General features: G+C 39.2%; 1 protein-coding gene across 1 annotated transcript in view; it reads right to left on the reverse strand.

Moving 5' to 3' along the window:
- mettl1 (methyltransferase 1, tRNA methylguanosine) overlaps window positions 1-19,295 on the reverse strand; it is a 20,375-nt gene extending 1,080 nt beyond the window's left edge. Inside the window, exons 1-4 of the mRNA XM_016562445.1 lie at window positions 19,051-19,295; window positions 18,823-18,962; window positions 13,688-13,872; window positions 1,374-1,487 (exon numbers count right to left, since the gene is read on the reverse strand). Coding sequence (XP_016417931.1) covers window positions 1,374-1,487; window positions 13,688-13,872; window positions 18,823-18,962; window positions 19,051-19,130 — 519 coding nt within the window. The 5' untranslated portion in view covers window positions 19,131-19,295. The remainder of the gene's footprint in view (window positions 1-1,373; window positions 1,488-13,687; window positions 13,873-18,822; window positions 18,963-19,050) is intronic.
- Between the last annotated feature and the right edge of the window lie 1,783 nt (window positions 19,296-21,078).

The raw sequence follows: 21,078 nt of genomic DNA on the forward strand, positions 1-21,078 counted from the left end.
TCAGATGTCGGGAGTAAATGACGACTGCTGTTCATTATTACATCCAACAACAAAACTCCTCAATCTCTTAGGAGCCATTCTGCTCCGGAGTCTAAACAATGGCGGACTGGTGACAGCTCACTCAGGGCGGAGCTGTGATTAAACACCAGCGTCAATCAACAATCGTGGGAGGGGCCTGGGTCTGTGTGACGTCACACAGCCAAGAATCTGAAATCGGCTTGATTTGAAAAAGGGGATATTATTTATAGAGATTAAAAAAATACCACTGGGTGGATTTTTATCATTATAGGGTGGTTGTGTACACACACTGCCAACACACATTTATGTTCAAACGACTTGTAAAAGTGCATTTTGCATCTGATGACCCCTTTAAAGGGTGGTTGTGTACACACACTGCCAACACACATTTATGTTCAAACGACTTGTAAAAGTGCATTTTGCATCTGATGACCCCTTTAAATGAGAATTAATTTCCCTGCAGTGCAACAGAGCCGGTTCAGGACGTGCACACATGACACACACCTCCGCATCGCTTCATCTCAACTATTGATTTGACTCTTGCCCAGCACATTTTACATGAAAATCAATGCCGTGGTCTTGCCTTAAATACTTTGAACCGTAACAGATTTTCCTGACAGAGGGGGTCAAAATAGCAGCACAGCAAACATGGGATCTTATCGGCCGTGTCATTGGCGTTTACTCTGTAGACAGCGCAGACAGAATAATCAGAAGATAAGATTCTGGGAAGTAACACAGGTATTCAGCAGCCCGTTCGTTCTTACCAGCAGTGGAAAACTTTATATGACGTTAATTAAGCCTCCATTCACTCAACATACCTCGTCTTACCTTTGTCCTCACCGCTTCCATCTTCACTGTGGCCAAATCTCCATATACATTGCTGAAGTGGCTCTTCTGTCTTTCTCTGAGCTCTCCAGACGTCTGCTCCCCCCCAGCGGGGCACAGCACTCAGACTGTATTAATAACCCACCTTCACAAAACACAAGCCTGGCATTGTTCTGTTCTCATCGACCTCCCCCAGCGCCGTCACACACAGATGTGCACACACACGAGAGGCCATATAGAGATAATATGACAAGACTGACACGTTTCCTCTCATTCCATATGTATAACACTAAGGTAAAGCAAATAAATAAAAACGGATGCTCTGCATGGCCTCACAAAGAGCATTTACACATTAAAGGACTGAAAGCTATACTGCTCTGACTGCGGGGAGGGAGGTGCTTTCAGGTCAATGCTGCGGGGTTAATTAAGGATTTAAACCGGTGCAAAATGTGCTGGCAATTAAAGCCCTGTGCTCAACATCGTGCATTCATTTGCTTTAAATGGCTCATTAAAGAGGAAAGTGTTCTTACCCCGACTCTGAGCGTGTACGCATACTCCGCCAGTAACGTAGGGCTAATAATGCGCCACTTGTGTTTGGTTTTCTTAAAGTGTGGATCCGGAAAGAGAAAGAACATCTTGCTGAGCTGCAAACGACAGAGAAGAGTTATTTGTGGTTTGTGGAACTGTACTTTGTGTCACAGCGTGAACCAATGTGAGGGAAGACAGTTGCTCAATTCAGAACTGCATACTATTCTGACAATATCTTGGTAGCACTTTATTTTACAGTCCTACTCCACATGTACATACTAAACAATTGTTATAGATATTACAATAACTTGGTAGTAACTAGGTACTAACCTGAACCTGCACCCAAACCTAACCTCATGTTATCTTATGTTACCCGGTACTTTCTTAGATAAGCACACTGTAGGTACAAGAAAGTGCACATACTATAACATAGAGCACAACCCATAACTTTTTAATGGCAGGAATCGTAAGAGTATACAAAAAAATTATATATTTGGAAAATTTACTACCAATTTCTGAGTGAAAATTTTACAAATACTTACAAGGTGTCACACTGATTGATTTATTGATTGATTTTTTTGTATACAGTCACTAGGACCCATTTCTTAATACTTGTCACTTTTTCAAAACTTCACAGAGTGAGCACAACCGCAGTCTATGCGGGCTAAACTGTGAATCACTTATTGCTTTGGCACAAAATGCATTCAATAAAAACATCTTTCAAAACACATGAACTGTTTTCTCACTTAGACATAACGCCAAAACTCAATGCACTAAAAGGCCCTTTAAAAACTAAAAGAACAAAAGAAGTTAAATAAAAAGCGGCCATCCATAAAAAAAAAAAAAGTGTCTCACACGGCTCCGGGGGGGGAACAAAGGCCTCCTGTAGCGAATCGATGCGTTTTTGTAAGAAAAATATCCATATTCAAAACGTAATAATCACTTTAATCTAGCTTGCGCTCACTGTTGTAAACGGAAGCAGCTCCGGGCGGATGACCTCTGAGGTGGTCATGTGCCGCTCAGAAATCGTGTGAGACACTTTTTTTTTATGGATGGGCGCTTTTTATTTAATTTCTTTTGGACTGATGCATGCAACACCCGCTGAGTGGCATTAAACAGCTTGAAAGATCAAAGACAATTTTTTATATAATTCCGACTGGATTCGTCTGAAAGAAGAAAGTCATATACACCTAGGATGACTTGAGGGTGAGTAATTTGTGGGCTAATTTTTATTTTTGGGTGAACTAACCCTTTAAGTATATTTCAAATCTATAAAGAAAATGAAATACTATCAAAACAACTGCATGTAGCTTAACACCTACACTGGTGTGATGTTACTTCAAACAAAATCAGGCTAAAACAAAAGTTGGTTTGATGCTTGTTTCGGGAGTTCGGAAAAGTTTGCTTCAGTTGGTAAACACCTTCAAACTACCATTGGTCCATGGTGATTACATAACAGGTGGGTGTGGCTGCAGGGTTACTCCCTCTTTGACTTGGAAACTTACAACCCATTCACACGGGGCATCAGCGTTAACGCTTGACGGAGGGCGTTGGCGTTAACGTTGTTTTTCATATTTAATACTGTTCAGTTGTTTAGATTAAAGCTATCTATCGTATTAAGTGTTGTATACATAAACATGACGTGATTTTACATTTTCTAGAGCGCTGAATTGCAGAGCTGCTGCAAACATCCACATCACTATGATCAGATGCTTTCTTTGACGTTTTCTCACCATTTTTTGTGTCATTTTTGTTGTGTGTTTATTTTGTTATTGTGTGGAAAGCGTATTTACACAATCATCTAAATGCCACTCTTAGAAGCATGGATGGCATCTGGATGTTCGTTAACAGTACATCCCTGCACAAGTATTTCCACACTCTAAAAAATGCTGGGATATTTTTTTTAACCCAAATGCTGGGTTCAGCCTGTTGGGTCATTTTATTGGGTTGTTTTTAATATTTTTCCGCAGGTGCTGGGTAGTTTTTTATGTAACTAAGTTGCTGGGTTATTTTTAATGCTGGGTTATTTTTTTTCCTACCAAACCGCTGGGTTGAGCCTGTCTTCAACGAATAACGCAAGAACACCCATGGACAAAATACAAGACAAATTTAATTTATTTGGGTGAACACAGCATAGTTTACAATACTGCATACATTTAAACTCGTTTAACAAGCATTTTAAAAATAAAAAAGGCACATTTAAAAGTAGCATTTTAATTTAAGTGATTTCTACCATTTTCTGTAATCGCTTTTTACTGAAATGGTGCTAATTCTAATGCCGGTGTGTCGCCGATATCTGAGCTGGTGAAGGGCTGCTCTTCGCGGAGGAACTGCGAACTTTAGACCGCAGCCTCGCGTTTCACTCGTAGCTGAGAGATGGCGTGACTGACTCAAAAACCTGCCCAAAAACAAACAGTACTGAGATTAGAGAACATATTTTAACATCAAATTAAATTACACTCAGTATTATAATTAATAAAATCCATTTATGTTATGCAAGGCAAAAGCGTTTCCAGCGCGAAATGACCGCTGCTGACACAGCTGACTGACATCTCATCCTTACACTCTAAAAAATGCTGGGTTGTTTCAACCCAACTTTGGGTCAAATATGGACTAACCCAACTTTTGGGTTAAAAATGTAATTTCAAAATTTAACCCAATGGTTGGGTTAGTCCATATTTGACCCAAAGTTGGGTTGAAACAACCCAGCATTTTTTAGAGTGTATGTTGCGTTGCGTAAAATAATATAAATTACACCACATTAAAGACTTTATAAATGAAATAAAATGTATACAAACCTTTATTTCCCCGAAAGAGTGCACCAAATCGGCGGCAGCGGCGCTGAGAACCGCTCTCTCTTGTGGACTTAAAAAGCCAGCGCTCTCAGCAGCTGCGTTGTTGAGAAGTTTCACCGGAGACAGGGTCAACCCAGCGGTTAGGTAGAAAAAAATAACCCAGCGTTAAAATGACCCAGCACCTGGGTACAAATATTAAAAATAACCCAATAAAATGACCCAACAAGCTGAACCCAGCATTTGGGTAAAAAAAAAAAAACATTTTAAGCCAGCAATATAATAATTTTTAAACAATAGATGACTTAAATAAAACAACCCAGCATGGTGGGTAAAAACGTTTAACCCAACCAGCTGAGTCAAAATTACCCAACATGTGTTCTGTCCAATATTTACCCAGCACTGGGTTTCCAAATAACCCAAGTGTGGTTGTTTTTAACCCAGCCTTTTTTAGAGTGCACCTTCTTTTTACTTCTATTACCAAAGAATGAAAAACGTAGCTGTATATTGGGGACTATAAAGTAAACATGGATCATGTAACATTTGGTGGCAAAGTGCTGATTAGTTGTACCTCTTGAAATCCTTCAGTGGCCAGTTTTGAGCACCTTGAAATGGAACAACCACTCAATATGGTGGCCATGATTGTTCCCACCCTTCTGAGGTGGATTTATCCTGTCTGGAATGCATCAAGTGTGCACAAACACAGGCACACTAGAAAGATTCATCCTTATCTAGTGTCTGCACTTTTTCTCTCCAAACGTTAAGAGTGATAAAAATGTTTTTGTACTCGTATAAACTAGAGTTGCGGGTATTTCCCCACACAAGTACTCGTCAATGTGGGTGTCCTACTGTTTTTGTCCTCGTAGGTCCAGCAGGGGAGCGGGGAGGGATTCCCGTACCACCAGATTCTCTGGAAATTTAGCCCCATGCAGAAAGCATGGCAGAAGGTCTGGGAACCTTGGCTGCTTTGAATGGCCAAGGCCTGGCCAAGAGGCCATATGACTCACAGGTAAAGCAACCAATCATGTTTCATTTTGTGCCGCGTCATGTTTATGGGCGTGGAAATGTCCCCTCAATAACAGACCGGTGTGTAAAACTCTTGGACATATTTTAAAGATCATATGCCGCAAACTTGACATTTTTCACATACTTTTGAAAATCCAGCATTTAGTTGATCCTGATAAGCGCTCATCGTCACAGTTGTAAACATGAATGAATGAATGAATGAATGATGCATTTATATAGCGCTTTATTGTGTATTGTTGTACACCCAAAGCGCTTTACAATCATGTGGGGGGGGGGTCTCCTCAAGAGATGGTTTTCTTCTTCCGTGAGGGGGTTTGGCATCACAGCATCTTTGTTTCCAGGCAGAACGTTAAAGAACGCGACACACACCTCTCCCAGAAATCCTGAATAATTCAACCAATCCAATGATGAAACTCCTGAACTCGAAACTCCTGAAGTGTTTCCAATTTTGTGACGTCTGAGGCTGAGACTATCCTGCCAGTGAAGTGCCATGGTTCCTGGGAAGGAGAGCTGCTATAAAGAATCTGCTGTCCCTCACTCCCCGGACTGAATAGGGGAACCTGAATCCCCTCGGAAACCCTTCACAACTCCTAATCACAGTAGGGACACCAGATACCCTGTCTATTTGGACACTAGTATCCCCACGGACACTTTATTCTTCTTTTCTGGACATTTTATGTTTTGTTACATAAAGGTCTCTAAAAGGCCTGATGCCATACCCACTGTCTTGCATTGCTCCGTTGCACAGCGCAGCAGCCCACCAGCGGATGACATCGTCCTTTCTTGTTTGTAAATGTTTGTGAAAGCCCAGTCTTGGACGGAGAATCAATAAAGATGTTTCTCCGGCATGATGTTAGAAGGAGAGCTGCCTGGAGAGATATCCCTGGTCTGCCCTCTCCACATGGAGACAGCTTGAGGAGGTAGCACTCCCGGATGGGCGGTACAAGGAAAAGCCGGAGGCCATATGATGGGGATGATGCTTGGGGGGTTGTATGTGACTAAACAGCCACCTTCCCATGTCATCATCCCCACCCTTTTCCTTAGATTGCCCCCTTTACCAGGTTCCCAAAGGGAGTAGGTGTGAGAGAGGAGGGGCACAGTTGCAAACAGGACTGGTGGCACGTGATAAGGTGCACCTGAAGCGAATGAAGTCTTGTCTCTACCGCTGCTAAATTCCGGACGTGCCTCTCCTCGAGAGACCGGTCTCTTCTCCTGTGCATGCATGCTGGTGTCCTCATAGGCCCAGGAGAAGGCAGAACTTAGACCTGTAGCCCTGTGCAGAAGGCATGCACTGCCGCCAGAGTTGTGCTGAAATTGTCAAGCTACTCTGCCCCTCAAACGCTGTGCTTCCAGGGAAGCAGAGCAGCTGTCCCTCGTGACCCAGACTAAAGAGTGGAGAAGAAATTTAAGCCATTGCTCCTCCTGTCATGCTGCTAGTAGTGATGGCTTGTGCTCTAGAGTAGGAAATGGTCAAACTTTGAAACATTTTGCCCATTGATCACCAAATGAGTCCTAGCTGGCTGTCATTATGTGAAGACTGCCAAGTGGGAATCACTGATCAATATCAACAGACTCCACATGCAGCACGATTACCCAATCCACTGCGTGATCTGCACACTACCGTCAGCATTTCTGCTCACTGAAGCCTATGCAGACGTGTGAGGGGGTTGTGGACTAACCTGCTGCTTGCCTGGAATTCCCCCCTTTGTGAGCTTTTATTACACTCAAGACCACCTTGCGCTCCTGCGGTGGGGGAATACAGCCGTTCCCCTTCACATCAGCTGCTAATATTAGAATAACGCTGCACACTAGTTTTTATTAGGCAAATAAATAAAGAGACAATCTGTAGGATAATTACTGGGAGCAGCAGGGCCTCTGGCTGTCTTTTTAGGCCCCATTTCACAAGGTGGAAAACACACTATGTTTTAATTAAGGCTTTACTAAAAGAAAGCAGCAAGAAGGGCGCTGTAAATAGAACTGCGTGTTTTACTTCTGGTTTGTGCACGTACCTTTCATGCCAAAAGCCCTCCGGCTCCGAAGGATCATTTCAGTCTCATTCATTTCATCCTCTTGTCATGTTCAGGTGTGGTGATGGTATTATTTACATCCCTGAGACACTGACATGTTTTGGCTTCGGTGGTGTTACTGATGTTCGAGCTATGAAAGACTGTGCATCTCAACGCACAGTTATTGCAATTTAATGATGCATGATTGAAGTCAAGTGAGGCTATAGGCTCACTAGTGAAAAAAAGTAACTACACAATACTGTGAAATGTTAAAAAAAAAGACCTTTTTAACTATTGATATTAATCTTATTCAGGATATAAGCCTGGCATTTTCTACAAAATAAATATGGCACAAAGCATTTTAAACGGGTGATTGATTGCGATTTCACTTTTTTAAGGTTAGTTAGTGTGTAATGTGCCGTTTGAGCATAAACAATATCTGCAAAGTTACGACGCTGAAAGTCCAATGCAAACAGAGATATTGTCTTTTAAAGTTAAAAAAAATAAACTAACTCTTGCTTTCTAATATTTTTGTATTCTATCGGTTTTCTTTTTATTTATTATACAATTAACAAAAGCAAAAAGACCTCTACCACTAGCTTGCTCTATTCTTTTTCAATTCTATCGGTTTTCTTTTTATTTATTATATTATTTAAAAAACCCTTGCTACGTGTACTGCGTTAAGCTAACTGAGACTTGTTATAGCACTTGCGTATCATTGCTCTTTTGTTGATTTTGATTGCTTCCATTGTCCTCATTTGTATGTCGATTTAGATAAATGACTAAATGTAAATGTAAAGTTATGTCAGTTTAATGCCTACAGTTACGGCTCGTAGGGACTAGAACAAGCTTCTTCTCGGGTTGGTGACATCACAAACCCTGAAATTTACATAAACCATCTGCTTTAAGAGAAGAAGAGGAGTTGTTGCCATGCCATCAAAACTAGGGGTGCATGTAAAAATCTATTCATATATGAATCGCGATTCTTTCTTCTATTGATTCTAATGGATTCACAAGTTTCAAAATCAATGTTCTAAAGCAGTGGTTCTTAATCCTGTTCCTCGCGTCCCCTGCTCTGCATCTCCCTCTCTCTCTCATTCAGATCATCAGATCATCAGCTCCCTTTAATAAACTGTGTTCCAATTATACACTTTATGTGTATAGACAGACAGATATTTTTCACATAAGGGCCTTTCATGGACATGGAAAGTCGACATATACGTAAAGCGATTGAAAGAACGGAAAGGAAGACTTAAGAATCTCCAACGACAACTGGCAGTGCTACATTTGCTACAAGTGCCTGCACTTCAGTGTCCGTCCATCTATCGCTGTTCTCCATACTTGTGAAATAAGTTGACACAATGTTTACAGTATGTTTACACAGCGTTTTAAATCATGGCGGGTGAGGGCGTTTATCAATGTCTACTTACGTCACGATTAGTACCAGTTGTGCTGGTTAGACCCTGCTCCGGATTAGGAGCTAATTTGGTTCTCGAAAAAGGCAGTCCGGTACTAAAATCGCACCCAGTTCCGGCGGTGCGAAAACGCCAAAAAGTGGGTAGTTCCACAATTAGTTCTGGTACTATGAAAAGGTTCCCGCGGTGCGAAAGGCCCTATTGCTACAAGAAGCGTTAAACATGGACACGCACACGGTTGCCGTGGTAACGAGCAATACTTGCTGTCAAACACTTCTTACTGTTACAAAAATGCTACAACGCAATCATGTATTCCGCTGTATTAAAGCTTTAATCAAGATAAAACCGTATATTAAAAGCTAACAGAAGCAGTAGCATTTACAAACAACAGCGTATCTAAAAGTATGAAACAAAAACAAACAAAGAAACATACCATTAATAGCCGTGCTTGCACAGGTTCTGTGCGATCCTCTTCGCTAATATCCTCTGCGTCTCAATCGGGCTCAAACTGGTAAGTAATATTGACGACACCATTGTTTATAATACAAACGGAGCACATTCTGAGCTGAGGGGCGTGACGTTTCTGGACTGCACTGGCGGTTTAGCCAATCACAACACACTGGGCCAGCTAACCAATCTGAGCCCATTGTGTATTTCTGAGGGAGGGGCTTCATAAAACCAGGAAATCATCAGAGCATTCATAGGAGAAGGGACAGAGCGGGACAGAGAATAAAGGTAAATTATATAAAAAATAATGTGTTTTTTTTTTTTTTTAACAAAGCATTAACATGATAGACTGCACCCCATAAACACAATCAAGCCTAGAAAAAAAAGCAGTCAACAACTCCTATAAGAGCACAAAACAACATTCAACATCTTCGTTAACAGCAGAACAATCATGTAGGAACAACAGTCGGGTCAAATGTGTATGTTGGAAGAAGGTTTGATTGGCATGGTCAGATAAGAGCGTGGCAACCTGAACCAGATGCTAGACTGGACTGTCTAAAAAGGAAGAGATGCTTAATTAAAGTCACTGATTTAATCACTACTGACCAGGGGTGTAAGGGTTCACAAACATGACGGTTCGGTACGTAGTACCTCAGTTTTGATGTCACGGTTCGGTATGATTTCGGTACAGCGGGAGAAAAAACTAAACATATGTTGTTGTTGTTTAACTAAACAGTGGTTTACTGAATAAATTGCTCTTTCTTTACATAAATTCAATTATAATTTAAATTTTCCTAGGGATAAAATTCTATCTCAGCTTATGCTCTAAACTACAGCCCTTTTACATTACTGTAAGGTTACAATTGCCAACAGAGCCCAAACGTAAAAAATAATTACTATTTTTTTTTAAATAATCAACACTCAACTTAAAAACAAAAAATGCAAACATGTACGTTTTTAAGTTAATTATAAATTCTAAAATGTCTATCTTGAACTAAATTTTCTAGTTTGAACTGTGGTGTTTATACAGCAATCTTGTCTCGCCACATCAAAGAGCGCCAAAACAGCATATATCGTTTACATTTCCAGAAAAAAAAACGGATATAATTTGAAAGATGAGACGTTGTTTCTTATCAAGTAACAATATATAAAACTGAAAGATTCCAGTGAAGTTCCACTTGTGCAGTTGTTAAAACAATGCTGTATTTGTTCGGTGCACATGCGTACCGAAACCGAAAGACTCATACCGAAAAAAATTTCGGTACGAATATGTGTACCATTATTACATCCCTACTACTGACACCTCTACAGCTTTTTTTTTTTTTGGGTCCATCTCCATCAATTGCAGTTACTCAAACACATTCTGTTCATTACAAAAGCATCTGTCAAACTGGAATTTGAAACCAGATCTGCTGCACACCTTCAGATGTGCTATCAAGCTTTTGAGGATCTGATCCATGAATGACACGAGATGCAAGCCACTCTGCCATCAGTATCAGCTCATAGTACTGGTGGAGGACAGAAAGAGCTTATGGCCAAATAAGAACACCATTCAAAATAAAAAAGAATCGGCATAAAAGGTCAAATTATCTGATAATTGAAGAGACGCGCTGACCTTGATGGTCTTCAGAGGTCTATGGAAGCTTGTCTCTATCATGGGATAGAAAGGTAATTGCAACTTTATATCTCACCATTCTGACTTTTTTCTCAGAATTACAAGAAAAGTCTGAATTGTGAGATATAAACTCAGAATTATGGGATACAAAGGTTGCAAATACCTTTATTTTATTCCCTCGTGGAAACAGGCTTCCATAGAGGTCTGCTCTATGACATAATCGTTGTTTCGGTTTTGTGCACGTTTCTACATGTTGATGATTAAACTTAAGGGTTTTGTTATATATAATAATGATTCCGAGGGGATCAGTTGATGGGTTAGTGATGTGAGGACTGAACCCTCTTTAGGGGTCTGTCAGTGGTTGTTGTACCTTTGCACTAAGACTCTTCAGAGTCTCTTTTGGCCCATCCTACACATTATACGCAGCTGTCCTCTGACGCTGGTACATGATGGATCTTCCCCACAGGGCACAACCCTTCTCTGCTGGGCCATGAACTTATACAGGGCTTGTTTTATTTCCCTCATCTGCAAGTCTAGACAATCTTATCTGCACTACACTATACATAAAACATTTCTTTGCTTCAGTATTGCGTCCTCGAAGTATATGGCTATATATAGCGTAGAGAGTGTGCTGCTGGATTGGACAAAGCCCAGGTTTATTAATGTTCAGCAGATCAGTGGGTTGCTACTGTTAAAACACTATACAGCTGCTACAGAGAAGACCTGAAGACAAGTGGAGGCAGAGTTGTAGTGAAAGTGTTTAGGTATTTATTCTGGTGTGGACATTAAAGCATGTGGATTCTAGTGTTGGTGTGTCCTGAGGTTTGATGATATTTGCTACAACAAGACAAAGAATTGGTGAAATACAGGCCTGTGTTTCACTGGATTCAGCACAGTTCCCTAGTGATAACAAGCATTTCTAGATGATAAGATTGGCTGCATTACATCAGGATATTTTCATTATGCACTGAAAAAAATGACACTACATTTTTTAAGGTAAGTGGTTGCAAACAATTTATTTTAGCTACATTTAATAAAAAAAAATATATGTTGAAAGTTAGTCAACTACATGTGTTCATTTAAATGCAGCTAAAATAAATTGATTGCAACCACTTACCTTAAAAAAAAAAAAATTAAGTAAATTCAATTAATAAATTTTTTCAGTATGTGTTTGAATTGTGCTTGCAGATGAACTCATGTAATACATTGTCATTTGTTTCTAAACTTTACATCTTGGTGTAAAGTTGACAAAAATCACTCACATTTATGATGTATATATTTCAGGTGGTCACTCAGAAACCCCAAGGTAACATTTGCTTCCACATGCCTCTCGTGCTTTGGCTAAGGCTAGTCTTCATTGGTCCACCATCAGGCAAACACTGAACAAGAATGACTCAAGACAGCAGGGAAAAAGCCACTGCTCTCCAAGAAGAACACTGTAAAGTTTGCCTAAGTCCATGCAGATGAACCAGAAGACTACTTTTTGTGGATTGTTTTTGCACCCACAGCAATCACACCTCTTCGGGAAAATGTGAAAGTGTTATGGTTTTTGAATGACACGAGGATGAATAAATGACAGAAATGTCATTTTTGGGTGAACGATCCCTTAAAAGAGAAGTGCTGCATTTGTGGCATTCACTAACAGAACTGATGAGGGAATAATAAAACCGTTTAACACACTTGAGAACTTTGCAAAACGACGAAACTGAATGCATTTTGTACCAAAGCAATGGATACTTACACAAAGTTTAGTCAAAAAACAAAACACTGGACTGAGTGTGTGAAGGTTTTGAAAATGTGTACCATGTATTGAAAATTGATGTAATCGACTGTGAACAAATTGTACAGTTCAGATCATTTTGTAGGACTAAATCATCAGTGTGATTTCTGCTGGTTGACAGAATTATATCGCACTAGTCTGAAGTTACTCTTGTGGATATTAATATTTTACTCAAGGTAACTGCAATAATTTGTACATGTTAACTTCAATCTGATGACTAGAAGCACAAGCAGACTCACAGACGTTTGATTTCAATGATACGCATGAGCAGGGGTTAACTTGGGATTTGTTATGTGCTCTGTGGTTTCCGGCTTTTGCACATGTGTATGCAAAGCCTACAAAATCAATTAACAAGTATATTGTAATTATATTGTAACAATTAACAATGTAAAATATAACAAGTTGAGAGAGCTCTCTGTTATGAACACTAAAATGCTGATCAAAATCATTCTAGATGCTGGCAGTGTGCAAAGCTACATCTGTCTGCAGGATTTTTAAAATCAAATAAAATCAAGACCTTTTTTTTAAGACCTGCAAAAATGTATTTAAAATAAAAATTAATACCATATGAGCAGAGTAGGGCAATGTCTATGGTAACATATTAAACTGTAAAATGACAGTAAAAACATGATTTAATTACGGTTGAGATTCAGGTTTTCACAAAAACAAAAAAATATATCTAAAATGATGAAACTCATGTTTCAGTCTTTAAACCATTTTTTAAGAAAAGGGACGAGTCAGAAGTATAAATTATTATATTAATTTAAAACAGTGTTATATGGGCGGACGGGGGAAACAGCAGACAGGCTTATTGAAAATCCAATTTGATTCTCTGCCAGTAGGAGGCGCTTTTGGAACGTCAAAATATAGCGGTTTCCCCGGTAACAGCTGTAAACAAAGCAGCGCTGCGCTCATGAACGCTACTTTATCAGATACATTTGAAATGCAATCGAAACTTTTCTGAAGACACTCGGTTCCTTTCAGAGATATGCGTCGCATCGTTGCTTGAATTAGTCAGAATGAGTAAAGTGTTTAAAACTATAGCCTATAATGTTGAAATGTGTGAGGAAAGTCCTCTGATGAGTTACCAAGGTAAGCCTATGTGCCCCGGCCTAATTTAACCCCTGCTCATGAGAAAGAAGGGAAACGTCTCATTCTAAGCTCCACAGCAGGTCTCTTACAAACATCACACAGTAGCTAATAAACACTACAAGCAATAAAACGCCATCCCCGACCTGTCCCTTGGTGAAGAAGTTGGGCAGGTACTTCATGGCGTTGCTGCGCAGGCAGGCGATGTTCTGGTAGCTGCCCGGCTCAGCCGCTCGCAGAGAGCCAATGCGGTCCTGGACATAGTCTGAGACCTTCACCCGGATCTCCAGACCCAGGATCAGCTGCTCGGGGAACAGCTTCGACAACTCAACTATGAGAGAGAGAGAGAGAGATTCAGTAACACTTTACTTTAGGCTGATGATACATGGGGCAACTTTGGCTAATGTTGCCGTCAACGGGCAACCAGGTGAGACACAGGGCCCGCGACTGATCTAAAGTATCCAGATAGAAATCTGTTACCCATTCTCAATGGGAAAGTGCCCAAGCAACATTGCTCAAAAAAAGTTGCCCTGTGTATCATCAGCCTTAGGGAGTACTATTCACTATTAACTAGTTGCTCATCAGTATGCATATTACTAGCGTATTGGCTGTGTATTAGTACTTATAAATACCAGGTCTATCAAAACGTGCAACCCTTCATATTCTGGCCTCCGGTTCTTTTCAACATACTGTGGCTTCTTTATTTCTTCATTCTTTATTTGCGACTACACTCATTTGCACTGCGCTTGGTATATTGCGTAGGTCGATATGAGATGTTGCGTCTGTGTTCTTTAATTTGCGTGTTGTCAGTAAATCCCCAGCAGAAATTTCCACACCCATCGGCGCTGTTTTGGAATTGCGCTCTCGCGGTAATTTGCCCCGTTTAGTAAAACTGGCCCTAAGTTGTTTATTTGTAGAGCGCTTTTCGCAACACAAAACCGCTTGCTTCAACATCAGTAGCAAAAGGTCACAACTGCCCTGGCACTGGAGAGAAAAACTGTGAGAGGCAGCAGTGGTGGAGATGAAGGAGCCCATGATAACTCAACTCTCTGATACGAGTAATAACGTCATGTGATCAGACAGTGTGACGCCGTCCTCCAATGCATTATTAAAGGGTTAGTTCACCCAAAAATGAAAATTAGCCCACAAATTACTCACCCTCAATTCATCCTAGATGTATATGACTTTCTTCTTTCAGACGAATCCAGTCGGAGTTATATTAAAAATGAAAAAAGTCTTTGATCTTTCAAGCTGTTTAATGCCACTCAGCGGGTGTTGAATGCATCAGTTCAAAAGAAGTGAAATAAAAAGCGCCCATCCATTAAAAAAAAAAAAAAGTGTCTCACACGGCTCCGGGGGATGAACAAAGGCCTTCTGTAGTGAATCGATGCATTTTTGTAAGAAAAATATCCATATTCAAAACGTAATAATCACTTTACTGTAGCTTGCTCCAACAGTCCTACACAGAAGCAGCTCCGAGCGGATGACGTATGAGTTCAGCGTTGCGCATACGCCGGTGAGTCTCGTGACATAAATAAGGAAAGATTATTCTTCCTTGGCCAGGAAAATAATTTTTCTCTGAATTGATAAATGATTATTTTGTCTGCTCGGTGGACGGACAGATCAAGTAATGGTAATATTGATTCTGCTACAGTTAATTCAAAGATCTAATCTAAATATTTATTATGAATCATAACCAGTTATAATTCGTCATAAATATTTCCCTTTTTTGAGCTTGAAATTACTACATTCGCTACAGAAGGCCTTTGTTCACCCCCCGGAGCCGTGTGAGACACTTTTTTTTAATGGATGGGCGCTTTTTATTTAACTTCTTTTGGACTGATGCATGCAACACCCGCTGAGTGCCATGAAACAGCTTGGAAGATCAAAGACCATTTTTAATATAACTCCGACTGGATTCGTCTGAAAGAAGAAAGTCATATACACCTAGGATGGCTTGAGGGCGAGGAATTTGTGGGCTAATTTTCATTTTTGGGTGAACTAACCCTTTAAGCACCGTGACCGATCACAGACATGCCTGTTAAGATCATGACTGCATCATGAGTCCAAAGGCGTTTAAATGTGTTTTGTGCATGAAAGGCTTTGATGAGTGAGGACCTGCTATCGGCACAGATCGATGAAGCACTCGTCTCAACACGAGGAGGATGTGTTTGTGCTTAAAACATATTGTATCCTCGTCTCCAGCTACATTAATTAACACAAGTAATATGTATTGAGATACAGCTATGGGTCATTCCTTGCAAACTCGGCCAGAGTTACCAGAAGTCCCTCAATAGGAGGTGCTGTTTCTCTTTCTGGTGAAAAAAAAAAAAATGAAATTTCATGGATGAAAATTTACCAAGTAATCCACTATTTAGTAGAGGGGGGTCAAAATGGCAATTTTCACCTGAGATTCAAAGCCAGATTACAGGAGGATAAAAAAAAAGACTTCAGAAAGATGGCAGCATCGTTGCGTTATTTTCACAGTGAACAAAATCTGTTGATTTTAGCTATCTTTGTTGCATTACGTGCCAGTGGTGACCAATTAGAAATGGGAAAATGACTCTCAGACAGGTATTTTGTATGCAATTGTTTTCTAGTTATATACATTTCTAGTTTCAACATTATTTGTTCTTCAGACATTCCTCTTTAAAAGAAAAGAATGATCATATTTTTGCAAAGTGACCCACATTTGCTTTTTGACCACTGAAAATTTGTACAATTTAACAGTTTACTCCTGGAGCCATATTGAGATCTCAAAAATGAACCATATAGGGCCTTAAAAATGAAGACGCCAAAAGGAAAGTTTGTTAAGACCCAAAATCTAAAAGGCAATTAAGATATATTTAATAGCCTACTTCTTGAGTTACGGGCATGCAAAAAATAAATAAAAAAATACTCAAAAGTGCTTTTTTCCAATTTTTGAATGTTCACCACTGGCACATAATGCAACAAAGATGGCTAGTCAACAGATTTCACTAATAGACCTATAATCTCGGTGTAAAAATATCATAACGATGCTGCAATCTTTCTGAAATCATTTTTACCCTCCTGTAATCTGGCTCTGAATCTCAGGTGAAAATTCTCATTTTGACCCCCCCCCCTAGAATTATTATTTTTTTTTTTTTTACAAAATCAAAAATGTGAGCCAGGAAAGTTTCTGAAAAGTGGTTGATTTGACACAGAATGACCCTTATATTATATTCCTTCAGATCGCCGCCGGGATTTAAGGTTTTACTTTGATTTGACATGACAAGCCTTAGAGATTTTAATGCTTACATTTCCACAAACATCCACTTCTTGTTTACTATACAAAACTATGAGTTAACATTTGAAGGCTATGAGGTTTAGGCAAGCTTTCCTTGTGATGATGATGATGATGATGCAAACACATTGATCCTGACTGGAACTCTATGGGACAGTTGGGAGTCTCTATATAAGGGCAGTGCTGGTAAATGTCGCCCTCTTGCAGCTCTAAGATGTAACTGCATCGACCAATGATAATCAGTCAACACCACAAACATTAACGTGACAAGACTAAAACTATCATGCGCTTCATAAAACATACCGTAGTATAACTAAGAAATGACACCGGATATCTAAATACAGGTACAGATCATGTTCATATTCCTGGACTAACTAACTCAGAAAACTGTCTAAGAAGAAATGATAACTTGTTGGACGATTCAAACACACAGCCCTACTAATCTAATCAGTGACTCGACTTCAGCGCCCTTATTCTTTTTAAACAGACTTTTAAAGATGTACGCATTTACGCAAAAATTACGCATGTAGAATGCATATTACACATGCATATTAAATGCAAGTAAAGTGTCTACTTTAATGTTTCAAATAGCTTTTGTAAAGAATAAAATGTAAAAAAAATATATATATGGGTGAAATAATGTCAGTGTTATAGATATATTTATGTTTATGAAACAACACAGTTATTCTGATCTGTACTTATTGAAAATATAAAAAGATAGTGAATTATAATTCTGAAAAACTTCTTGCTGATAAATGGGTAAAACCTACCTAGTGGTTTGAAGGATAGTGTTAAAGATTAGTAAAGATTTAAAATTACAATTAATTAATATTTTACTGCTGCAGTGAGTTTTTTAATGTCATCTAATGATTCTTGTTCTAAATATGCCTCACAAGATTTTTTGTTATACAAACTATTATAAAGCTGAATGACATTTTTCCCTGTAAATCATGGTAAAATGTACAAAAAAAATTAACAAAACTTTCTCACACTAATTGTCGGTCACTGTTCCAATCAAAGCCACAGCAGAAGTGTTTTGTGTCTCCGAGCCACACAGCGGTGTTTCGTTACTGAATGAATCCACGCTTTTGAACGAATCAAGTGAGTCAATGGATCAGTAAACCGTTCATAAAGACAGTAGTCACTTGACTCGTTTCTGAATGAATCCGCCGTTTGAACGAATCTGTTGAATGTAGGACTAAATTACATCACAGTCATTTGCCGCCACCTACTGGTGGTTTGGTTTCATATTTAAAAGCATTGCATTTTTTCCCAACATTTCTTATTTGTATGTTTAAAAAATATTTAAAACATTAATTTTATAAAATTATTTATGCATGTGAAATTTTGGAGTGTAAATGCATTTATCCACCTTTTTCTTGTCGTAAAAATGGGCACGGCCTAGGGCTGCACGATTAATCGAATGCGATTGTCATGCGCATTTTGATAGTAATGCCGGTTCTGTAATCAGCAGGAAATCATCATCACGTACTTTCAGATGGAGCAGCATTTACTACACAGAGCCGTAGTTCACTGACAAGTTAAGATTTTATTGCGTGATCCTGAAATCGAAGAAATCGTTGGCGATAATGACAGCTGTTTGCATAGCTTCTCAGTGAACTACGGCTCTGTGAAGTAAATGCTGCTCCATCTGAAAGCATGTGAAAATACCACATTCTAGTCTCACCCATAGGCTTACTTCCACGTTGAAGAAAAAGGTGGATAGAGAATATCTGTAACTTAGTCCAGATTGGGGGAATTGTAATGTTTAATACTTTTTATGATGTCAATAATTTTTTTGCATTAAAAAAAAAGTATAATTTTTTTTTTTTGTATATGCTGTCAATTATAGTTCTTAGAAAGAAATCGGAATCGGCAAAAATCGGTATGCAGGTCACTCTTAAAAACAAAAACGGAAATCGGCCAAGAAAATTGCAATCGGTGCATCTCTAATTTTATATTAACCAAATGCTTAGATATTTTCTCCAATATGTTAAATAAGTAAGTACAGATTACCCAGAAGTCCTCCGTATCCGCAGCCGATGTCAGCGAACTCCACCTGCGCGTTGTGTTTGTCCGGTTTCCCGCTTCCGCCCAGCGGCCGGAAATACTCCGGGTACAGCTGAAACCAGTCCATCTGCTCAGGGCACACCGGGCTACCGACACACACCATCATCATCACACACACACACACACACACAGAGAGAGAAGAAACACAGAGCACATGTGAGAGAGCGCTCTTACTACTGGAAGCTGTGGTCGGCCATGGGGTTGGAGTGCGCTCTCTGCCGGTAATAGCGCTTCTGCGGCATGGACACACTCATCCTGCTGCTCCGCGGGAAGATGCTCACTGTGTGCCGGTTTAACTCAAAATAAAGCGTGCTGTCTTCACTCTCGAAACTTCACATGTGATGTTTCTTCTTCGTCTGACAGACAGAGCTGAAGCAGGAGCGCGTTCTCCCTCTGCTGGACATGCGCAGATCTGCTGCGGCCGCTTCGGGACGTCATGAGCAATATGTGACCCTGGAGCACAAAACCAGTCATAAGGGTCCATTTATGATAAAATCGCCTTTAAAGTTGTCCAAATGAAGTTCTTAGCCATGCATATTGCTAATCAAAAATTAAGTTTTGATATATTTACGGTAGGAAATAAACAAAATATCTTCATGGAACATGATCTTTACTTAATATCCTAATGATTTTTGGCATAAAAGAAAAATGTATAATTTTGACCCATACAATGTATTGTTGGCTATTGCTACAAATATACCCCAGCGACTTAAGACTGCTTTTGTGCTCCAGGGACACATATAAGAGTCTGTATATTTAGCATATAACTTTGTAAAAGATCTGTAAAATCAAAATGTTTTGACAACTTTTTGTCATGTGGGATGTGAGAGTTTCATGCCAAATAAATCAATGGCATAGCAGGAGTTCAGAAAAGTAGGTTTTTCTGAAAATGCAAAATAGTGAAAGATGACTCAAGAGTGTCCCAAATGACACACTATACACACTTCATGTCCACTTATGTACTCAAGTATGTAGTGTATGAATTATAAGGTTATTTTGTCATTTATAACCAGAGTCTGATACGTAATTAAAGCTGCGACAGTTGAGTGCATGAAGTGTTCAACATTACACACTTTGTTTGGTAATTTAGGTGCATCATCCGGGTAAAGTGCACGTTTTCTTTTTGGAATTTCCAGTGTGAACACACTAATTGCATTATTTATATTACCTATCAGTGTTAGAAGGTTACTTTGGAAATGTTACAGGTTACAGATTAAAAGTAGCCTAGTGTAACTATTTCAATTACTTTATTAATGTAACTAATTACATGCACTCTAAAAAAATGCTGGGTTAAATATAACCCAGCGCTGGGTTAAAAAGGGACAAACCCAGCTATTGGGTTATATTTAACCCAGCATTTTTTAGAGTGTGTGATTACTTTTCAAATACCTTTCTAAATTTCTAACAAATGTTTTATTTTAAAAATTATTTTAAAACATTTAAGGCTGGGTTTACCTTACAGTGGTGCTCAACACTGATTACTGTCAGACTATATATCTATATCATAATCATTTAATTTTAAAGCACAGCCACCACAAAATCAGACTTTAGCACCTCATTTGAGATCATTCTGAGGTTAAATACAGATTTAAAATCATAGGAAATAGTTTAATAGCTATGATACTGTTTTATAAATCAAATCTTTGGCTCCCAAACTCTGGAATAGCCTTCCTGATAACGTTCGGGGTTCAGACACACTCTCTCTGTTTAAATCTAGATTAAAGACACATCTCTTTGGCCAAGCATTCAAATAATGCATCTCATAATCTTGTACTGCAGTTATATCTGATCAAATGCACATTATTATTCTTTAGTTTGGGTTAAACAAATCAATTTTGCTTGGTTGGAACAGCAGCTACACTAATTATGTCTCTATTTGTTTAGCTATTGACATCCCGTGGTAACTAGGATATACACAAGCTTCAGTCTGGATCCAGAACACACGAGAAGAGATGATGCCAACCCCTCAGAAGACCTCAGATGATGCCAACCCTGAAACAACATACAGAACTACCACATTTTGCAATATGTTTGATTGCATCATATAATAATTGCTGTTAATAGTGTTCATCGTCTGTTTGATTACGTCTTTAATTGATTTTTCCGTACATTTCTGCCATATGTACATAAACTGACAGTCACCACTGATAAGCTACCACTAAATATTGTAGAAACTTAATTTACTGTAAAGTTGCTTTGCAA

The sequence above is a fragment of the Sinocyclocheilus rhinocerous genome, unplaced genomic scaffold (genome assembly GCF_001515625.1).
Source record: "Sinocyclocheilus rhinocerous isolate Xijiao unplaced genomic scaffold, SAMN03320098_v1.1 scaffold1702, whole genome shotgun sequence".
NCBI classification, from domain to species: domain Eukaryota; kingdom Metazoa; phylum Chordata; class Actinopteri; order Cypriniformes; family Cyprinidae; genus Sinocyclocheilus; species Sinocyclocheilus rhinocerous.